The sequence below is a fragment of the Chelon labrosus genome, assembly GCF_963514085.1.
Source record: "Chelon labrosus genome assembly, chromosome: 16".
Taxonomy (NCBI): Eukaryota; Metazoa; Chordata; class Actinopteri; order Mugiliformes; family Mugilidae; genus Chelon; species Chelon labrosus.
Window position 1 is genome coordinate 3764726 of NC_140349.1, and position 9978 is coordinate 3774703.

The following is a 9978-nucleotide window of genomic DNA, read 5'->3' on the forward strand; positions in this document are numbered from 1 at the left end:
TGCCAAATGTAGGTCTCTGTCCTCATTTCTGGGTGGTGCCATACGTACCTTTATAATCGGGTGCTTTGCCACTCCTCTTCCCTCTCTCATCGTGGTGGTGGCTGAAGTGTTGGCCACCAGCGTGTCCTATTGTTCACTTCTGCAGGTAATCTGCTCGGCTGTTTTCTCCTCTCCATTCAAGTGCATAATTGGCGCGATGTGTGCTTTGGTGACGCCGGCGTTTGCTGTGTGCATCTGGCTGTTGCGGGAGACGGATTGCCCCGCTTGGAGCCCTGTTCAGCTGTTACCCTGGTCTTCGTGGTAGGTCGGCGTTGCTTGCCTATCCATTTTGGCTGGCACTCTACTCTCAGTTGACTGACTTTTTGATAACTTTTTGTTGCAGTGGGTTTGAGCTGCATGTTGCCCTCACCCTCCTGTCGCCGGTGAGGCTGTACCTGTGTTTGCTGTTATGTTACAATCTTTTTTGAATGAGACCCACATTTAAATAATTAGATAAATTATTAATTGCAATACTTGTGACTTTTTGTAGAGGTTGCAGAGGTGCATGGTTGTTCATCAGCCACTGCCCCCAGTTATGGCTGCTGCTTTCTCGATGGTGTTCTGCAGCTCTGATCGTTCGCCTGCTTTAAGGGCTGGGCCCACCTCCGATGTTATTTTTACTTTATTTTGTGTTAAGAATAAAAAGAATTGTTTGTTCTGTTTCTTGGTTTTGTGAATATTTTTGTGCATATGAAGGATTCATCAGATTTTATTCTCACCACCAGGGTTTTTGTATTGTTTTTTTTTTTTGTTTTTTTTTAATGTGTTAATTTTTCTTTCTCCCTTTCGACAGGTGCTGTGGGCACTGACAGCAGTTCACTCCCCAGGTGGTGGGTTTCTTTGCACTTGCAGTGTCACAGGTGATTTTAGTGGTGGACCCCTTCCCCGGTTTCGTTTCCTGCTGTCATGGTAAGCCTCAGCCCTGTCGTTATTCCCTTTTGAGTTAATACTAGTTTTGCATAACCCCTGGTGGCTGATCTTTTAACTGTTTCTTATGTATATCTGTGTACTTTGCTAGAAATAAATCATTCAATTTAACACGTCTCTGGCCGAGTGGAATTTCCCTCAAACCTGTGTCCTTGAGAGTGGAATTCAACCTTGATCAAACCAGTTTCCTGGTGGTGAAATTCCCCTGGGTGGCGTTGCCACAACCAACCATCCCACTGCCCTGCCACACATGTCATTGGGGTTTTCAAGTGGGCACCTCCCTTCAATGATGTTTCATTAAGTTAGGCCCACGTTACATACCAATCATAACTCCATTACGACCCAAACACAAAATTAATCTAACAAACCATTACAGTCTTGTAATTCGCCCTTTTCACGCGGAGTGAAACCATGACCCAAATACTAAGTTACCTGGCCAGCCTTACCTTTAGCGAGCTCCCCAGCTAGATGTTTCCTCCAAGCCATGCGCTTGCTCACTCTGCTGCCAGGAACATGTTTATCGCTCTCTCTTAGGAGAGCAATGGTGGATTTTGCCACAAATCCACTGCAGCCCACCTCCACCAGCCACACACGGGCCCTCTTGTGCTCATTAGCCTCCTTAACTCCATCTTCCCACGGGACAGTAAATTCAATGAAATGGACTACCTTCTCTGGCTCAGACCACAATAGCAGATAATCCCCCAGGCACCTCCTATACTTAGCTGCCCTGCGTTATGCCTGATCCTCAATGGTCTAGCCTTTTCTCCCTCCCATACAAACACGATGTGTCTATTCTCTTTGTTAGCAGCTAAGGAATTTACTTAATTGTTTTTCCTAAATTGCAGCTGCTAAACATTTCAGAACCTGGTTGAGATGCCAGGGAAAGACTAGCCCTGCAACCTGTCAGTGCACATACACAAGAATACAGTGGGCAGGCAGGATCCTCACCTACCCACCATAGTTCTGGGCAGATGGCAGCACATCATAAGTAGCCCCTATTATAAAACCTAAACATAATTATTGAATGACGTTATTTTCATTGTGTAAGATGATCACGAGTACAGAAGCACCACTCCAGGAAAAATAAAAAACGTATCTGTATCACGTTATAACATACTTGAGTGATCCTAGAGCAATGAACATTTATTTAGTCATTTAAGTGATTTATTTGATAGTTAAATTACAAACTGAGTTGCAGGACAAAATATTAAATATCCAACAAACCACACTCACTCTTACCTCTGTTGGTTCTGATCTGTTCTTCATCCAGTTTGGTGATGATGTCATCCTCCACACCAGAGAGATGAAACACACAGTCGTACCTCCTCCAGTCTTCAGGTGAGACTGATGAAATGTTCAGGTCAACATTCATCTGGAAGGATCCATCATGGTTGGGGAGGATCTCTCCTTGTTCCACTCCTTCATGAATCTCCTCTCCATCTTTCCTCCAGAACATCATGGCTCTGTCAGGGTAGAAACCTGTAGCGTGGCAGCTGACTGGAGAGGAGGGAGTCTTCTGGAGGAGAGACACTGATGGGAGGTCTGGAGAGAATGAGAATGTTAAGGAGGTGAGAGAGAGGAGGAAGTAAATACTAACAATCTACAGTCAACTACTACATCAGCTCTGTCAGTCTACATTCAGACACATTCAGTGTTTATTCTTCATGTAAATGTCAGCAGGTCAACAAGTTAAATACCGTCTTATTTCCGCCTGTTTTCATGACGGTCTTTGTGGATTAACTCAAAGAACAAAGGACACATGAGGCTGATCTGAGGTCATTAAGTATTGGATAAACTGACCTTTTGACCTGAAGATGGTGCTAAATGAAAAGTCAGGGATTCAGTTCATCCTCTTTGAATGTTTGTACCACATTTCATGGACTACCATCAAGTGTTGGTGCAGGTATTTGAATCTTAACAAAACATGTAAATCTGCCTGTGATGCCAAAGAAGAAAAGGCCAGAGGGCAGAAATAACAGCCAGAAAGAAGATCATGTAAGACTGATAAGATGCTGTACACAAGAAATACTGTGTTTACTAAACTACATGAGGTCACATGATTCTACCTTTCCTCAGCAGAGAGCTCTTCCCATACTCCACATACATCTTCAGCCATTCAGGAAAAGTCTGAGTGAGCAACCTCGCGTCGTCTTTCATTCCAGCTGTCTCAGTATCCCATTTTAGTTTGGTGGAGACAGCCTGTGGTTTTGAAGCGATCCATGTCTCTGCCTTCAGATCACATGAAATGAAGTCTTCTCCATTATAGCCGTACTGCAGAAAGCCAGTAGCTTCTCCAGTCTCTTCTTCCCATTCACAGCCATACACATTCTGTAAGATGTGGACACCTGAACGACAAACAGACACCAGAGACTTCAAGAAACAATCAATATATTTTTTTTATTATCAATTAGAATTTGCAAAGTAACTAAAGCTGCCAAAAGATGTAACATGTCCTCTGACATGCAGTGGAGTGAAGAAAGTAGCAGAGACATAACTATGGATAGTAAATGTAAGTAAGTTTGTGTATCCCGTGTGAATGTGCCACATGAAACACAGACGGGGGCGTCATTTCTGAATCACATGACATCCCCAGGTAAAACTGATCCCGCGCTAATAGGACATTTGTGGTGTGATTTATACTTTACAAATTACAGACATAGCCTTAATCACATGGGATTAAGATCACAGACGACTTCAGCAGTTATTACACATTACTAGAGGTCCCCAGGTAAAATTAGTCCCATGTAAATAGGTCTTACATTAATGTACTTTTTATCATGGATTTTTAGGAGTGGTGTCTTGTGTACCCTTGGGGATGAAAACAGCCACTTGGAGTCACTTTTTGCTCTTAATTTGACCATAACTTTTACTCTATTGCAGCAAATGATTTTTGCAGAGGAACCTTAATTTTACTTAAATTTTGAAAATATGATCTCAAAATTTTCAGTAGGTCAATAATACACTGTGGGCAAATTTACTACCCTTTCATACCGTTGGCAGCTGAAAATTTTTTTTCAACTTTTTTTGCTTAAATCTGTTACTCAACTTCAGTCCTGATCAGAACTACTAAATATTAAAAAAAAACAAACAAAAAAAAAACAAAAAAAAAAATCTAAATCTTAACCCTTTAAATGCCAGTTTAGAAAATAAAGTCACTGATATGGGGAAAAATACACACATAATGACCTATATTCAATATAAAAAATGATCGGAGACGGGAGATTTTTTACCTGTTATTGCACTCTTGGATATGTCAAAGTTTAGTAACATCATTGATGTTTATGCATATTTAGTTTTTGTGCAGCATCAGATTTTCATTAAAACTCCCTTTCATACGGTTAGTGGCTGTTTTTGCCCCATAGACTCCCATTATAACCACATTATTTGAATGCACAGACACTAAATAACAATGCATTTTACAATCTTGGTGATTCCCCCTGTTCAAAAGGGCTCAAATTTGGCAATTTTACTGTTGACCACCAAATCGCACCATTTACTCATTACATAGGCCTGTTGTATCACAAGATTAGTTTCTGTATTTGATATATGGAGTTTATGAGAATATTAGTGTGTGTGGGTGTGTCGGGAGTGGTGGTGGTGGTGGGGGCTGGGGTGCTGAAGGGCTGACCTCAGAAGTGTGAGTTGGGAGAGATGGAGAAATGGAGTAGTGTGGTCTCCCACCAACATGGAGACAACATATTTGCCCCTGCCTGCCAGAAGTGTGAGTCCAGGGCCAACACATTATGCCGTGGTGAGGGTCCACAATGTAGAGTCTGCATTTGTCCTGTTTTTTACAAAAGAAATGATTGACCTGATTGTGGGAATGACTAATCTTAATGGGCACCGCTCGCTGAAGGACTGGACTGACATGGACTCCACAGAACTTCGTGCTTACATCCTGATTTTGGCCGGCATCTTCAAGTCAAAAAGAGAGTCCTTACGCTCCCTGTGGGATGAGCGCAACAGTCGTGCCATCTTCAGAGCCACCATGTCACGCCATAGGTTTCATGACATCAACATGACATGCTCTGCGCTTTGATGACAAGCTCCAGAGACCAGCTTGTCTTAGGGAGGACAAGCTTGCCCCAATCTGGTCCCTGTGGGAAATATGGAGACATCGCCTTTCCCTCCTCTTCAACCCTGGCAGAGATGTCACCGTGGATGAGCAACTCATGCCATTCAAAGGGAGATGCAAGTTCAAACAATATATGCCAAAAAAAACAAAGAAATATGGACTGAAGGTTTGGGTAGTTGCTGATGTCACCACCTCATATGCCTGGAGGTGTGATGTCTACCTGGGAAAGACTGGTGATGAGGCAGAAGTGGGCCAGGGTCAGCGTGCTGTCCTGGAGATGACAGAGGGGCTCCAGGGCGTGACTGTCACGTGTGACAATTTTTTTATTACCTACCCACTGAGGTAGGGCTGAAGTTCCTCTTCATATTTCCTCTTGCTCTTATCACGAGCAAATGGCCTTGACCTTATATAGACTTCATTTGTTTGTGTTTACTCTATGTAGACTCTCTGTAGTTCTGAGTGCCAGGGCTACTCTTCTCAAGATCAAAAGGCCAGCAGGTGCATAAAGACACTTACACTTTGGTTTTATTTACTTTATGTAGACTCTGTGTAGTTCTGAGAGCTGTTATTTTTTATTTTTATTTTTTTTGCTTTATGAATGTCAGTGCACAAAGGTCACACACATAATTTGAACTCACACTTCTTAGGTCAGCCCTGTAGCCCCCCACAAAAGTTCTGTTTGGACATGTATTTTATAATCTATAATGATCTGAGGTCAGGACATACTGTACCTTCACTTTGGTTGAAGCGCTCCTTCAGACTATAAATCCAGGATTGGAACAGGCTAGGACACAGTGAAAAACACCAGTCTTTGTTCACCTTTGATTGTTCAGGATGGTTCTCAAAGACGTTTTTCATCCAGTCCTGTTTCGGCTCAAAAATCTTGTTGGTGCCGTCGTAGTAGATCACCTGAATTTCATCAACCACTGTCACAGAAAAATATTCTGGTAGGTTTGTGAGTCCAGAGGAGCCAGTGATGTACATTTTCAGGGTGTGCTTCATTGTGGGACAAACAAGGTTTATAATGTCAGTAAATAAATGAATACACTGGATTCTCATAAAGTTGTAGAGAAAGTGAAACTACATATTGAGGTTGAAGCAGAACTGTGACACAGTTAAAAATAAAGTCAGTGAAAAGATGATGAAGGATAGAAATGTGATCTGTCCTGATGATGAAACATGAAAGAAGAGAAGCAAGAGAAAGTTTTCATTTTATTTTATTTTTGTAAAGATGTACGATTAAACCACCAGCTGGCTGAGCTGCTTAGAGTGTGGTTTACTGAAATGAAAGTAAAGATGCTCTAACCCCTCTACACCTCCACTGACTGAGCAAGTGTCTTTGGCTTGTGCTTAATCACCTTAACCAGTCACACCTGAGAAGACTGAATAAAGAGCCTTGTTGAAGAAGCATAAGGGAATACTTTCCAGCTGCAGAAGCTCACCATGTCTCACCTGTCGCCTTTTTGTTTTCTTTTGAATGAAATAAACCCTTGTTTTTGTAACTCTGTCATGTGTCTCCAATTTATGTTGTTACCCTAGAGCCGGGTTGAAACAACTTCCTTCTTTTTAACTTTCTTGATTTACAAGTAGAGATACAACAACTGTAAAACAACCCATGTAGCCTGCAAGTCAGAGGAGCCCATGAGTTCATGATAAATATTCAATCAATCATTGCTATTAATTGGAGCTTCTTTCTCTATTTTTTGTCAATTTCATGGAGATTTCATTGCCTGAAAAATGAGGCGAACATGTGGGATTTCATCCAACACAAGATTCTTCAGGTGTGACTGGGTGACAATAATACTTTTTCTGTTTACCAGACAACAGCCATAAACTGATCACTGAGGTGAAACTCACTGTCAGAATATATTTTAATGTTATGCTGTTCTTTTATACACTGTGATTAAAATAACCTGGAAACAAAGAGACGGTGATCAACACCACAATGATGAACAATGACTAAATTACATTGAACTATTAAAAGAAAGATTAAAACAACATAGAGAAATATAGAGAAAGTGCATTGTTACAGAGTATTTCACAATAATAAAAAAAAAAAAGAAACATAAATAGACATGGTCACAAATATGGTAGATTTCTGTTAAAATAATGAAGAATGTGAATGAGATCTTACCGGTTGATGAAACATAACAGAAGAGAAGCAACAAAAGTAAAGTTTTCATCTTGTTCTGTTTCTATAAAGACTTTAGACCAAGTCATTAGCTGGTTGAAATGATTTGAATGTGTGTAACTAAAACCTGCTGACTGGATTTGGGTTGCTTGTCCAAACCAAAGTGGAGACGGAATCAAGACAAACAGGTTTTGTTTGTGTGACAGAGCATTAAAAATGATCTTTGAAATTCCACTTCTTCATCCATGCAGACCTTACAGAGAATATCCCAAAGTAATCATCAATGAAACTACTGCTGAGCTGCAGATATGTCTTTCATAAACTAATCACTATTCAGTGATTTGTTTATGTTGCTCTTTAAAGTCTAATGTTAAACTGCATGAAAACAAAGAAGAAAAAAGATATTCATAATTAAAAAGGTCATAAAACTGGTCAAATAGTCTTCCACTGTAGCTGTTTGTTTCATGTTTATTTATTTCAGGGAAAAGCACCATGTACAACATTTAAAGAGCATTTAAATGACTGATGTGTTCAATGTTTGGAGTGAAAGCCACAATCAGGTCCACCATCTGTCCACCAGAGGGCGACAACAACAGGAAACTGATCACCTCAGAGAAGGTCACGGTTCTTTTTACACTGTGAAAATGTAAAAACTATAAAGAAAGAGAAAAACTAGTTTGTGTGACATGAGCATTAGCTTGATATTCTGTTCATGAGTATCACAAACAATAGAGCACATTAACTTACTTGTCTCTATCTAATCTCTACACTTTATCTTCAGGGACTAAACTAGTCACTGGCCCAGTTGACTAAAGAAACACTTTTATATGAATGTGATTTCCTGCTCAGTAATCAAACCACCATCACTACCTCGTTCCATTAGATTTCATTTGATCTGGTCTCTAACTGTAAACTCCACTGGTATGATGAGATGATCCAGAATCAAGTGTTTAAGTTACATTGAACTCTAAAATAGAACAAATCTATTCAACAACTTTGACATCAATTTAGTAAAGATGATCCCAAATAAAGTAACTCATGGTGTTTATCTGTCAGGTTTCTCGATTCAGTCGCTCAGAGAGTTCTGTGTTGTTCTCAGGATCTGTAAATTAAACATCATAGAAAATTAATCATTAAACAGTTTGTTAGATCAACTGAAACAGAATAAAGTAGGTTTTACTTACAAGGTGTGAGTTTCAGTGGTAAAATTATTTACTGCCACACTATCGATAACAAAACAAAAACGTGTTTTTACTACTTTTTTGGTATCATTATTGTTATTCCAAATGAAACACGTATTATACTTGTGTTATAATATGCAATGAAACAAAGACTGAGGTCTTCTGTTTGTAACATCACCATTATTCCAGATGTCGCTCTAATTCTTATCATATACAGTTAAGGCCTCCACAATAATCAAAAATAAAACTGAAGCTTAATTTATTTATCAATTTATCTTATCCTCGTTTAAAAATACTGAATATGTCTTATTTATTTATTTATTATTTATGTCTTTGATTGTGGAGCTGCATCTTCAGTAAAAGAGTTTAAATGGTTATGGAAGCAGATCATTTAGATCATTTGTGGATGTGAAATATATCAAGAGTGATCAGTATCTGTCCACAATGTCTGAATGACAACAGTCTCATTTATTTTCAGACTAAATTTTTTATCAAATGTCATATAATACTCTTTTAATGGTATGTAATAGTGGAACAGTTGTAAGCACTGTTAAAATGACTGATGTGTGAAAAATCTATTGAAGTCCTCCATCTAGTGTTCAGCCTGGATGTCTTAGTTTGATTCACGGTGAAAGCTGTTCACCGAGGTGAAACTCACTGTCAGAATATATTTTAATGTTGTGCTGTTCTTTTATACGATGTGATTAAAATAACCTGGAAACAAAGAGATTGTGATCAACACCATGATGAAAAACGAACCATTAAAAGAAAGATTAATGTAAAAAAAACAGAAACAACTTGTATCTTGTTTAAGATAGGAGAAGGAGAATATAGGCCTAAAACCAGGTCATGTTTCTGTTACGTCCACTCGGTAGCTCTAGGGGGAGTCGTTGATCTGCAATATTTCAGAGAGACTTTAATTTATTCACAAGACAAAACCAAACCAACCATGAAAAGTCCTATAAGATACATGTGGCCCTTTAATAATATTTATTTTATTGTGTAATAATGTCAGAGTCACAGGGAGTCAGTGTTTGAACCATGTCTGCATCAGATGTGGAAGATGTTTAGAAACTACATCTAACTCAGAGAGAAAAGAGCAGAGTTCAACTTGATGTAGTTTTTATGATGAAAGCTGTGAATCTGAGAGAAAGGGTTAGGGTACAAGTCACTGTACAACTCAGTGAGCTACAAATGATGCAGACCTTCCAAAGAGAAGATGAAAAAGTCAGGAAAACTACTGCTGAGTTTAGCTGCAGATAAGTAGAGACAAACAGCTTTAGTTGAAGCAACAGGGCGACAGACACAAGAAAAGATCCAGAAATAGATTTATATTTTGTGATTAGCTTTATTTACAAGACTGTATTTACACATATATACTATTGATTATCTTTAAAGTTAACCAAAACAACAATAGTAGTGATAGTGCTGCTCTCAGTCAGCTGTCAGGTCAACCTAAATCACAGTATGAACTAAAACCAGCTCAGATGATTGGTTCAGCATTTAAACATATTCGTTCAATCAATACGCTGAGCTGCAAGAGAACAAGTAACTGCTGTGAGAGTTCAGGTGAGCTCAGATTTAAAGATCAACATAAGGTGTGGACTGTCCTTGATACCTACTAG

At 39.3% G+C, this 9978-nt stretch overlaps 1 protein-coding gene across 1 annotated transcript; it reads right to left on the reverse strand.

The window, feature by feature from the left end:
- Nucleotides 1–2055: 2055 nt before the first annotated feature.
- LOC311501353 (major histocompatibility complex class I-related gene protein-like) lies at nt 2056–7267 on the reverse strand. Its single transcript, XM_084563116.1, has 4 exons — nt 7176–7267; nt 5773–6037; nt 3033–3311; nt 2056–2508 (listed from the first exon to the last, which is right to left on the reverse strand). Exons 1-4 carry the CDS (start codon nt 7188–7190, stop codon nt 2174–2176), a joined length of 894 nt encoding a protein of 297 aa, XP_084419242.1. The 5' UTR covers nt 7191–7267; the 3' UTR covers nt 2056–2173.
- Nucleotides 7268–9978: the final 2711 nt, after the last annotated feature.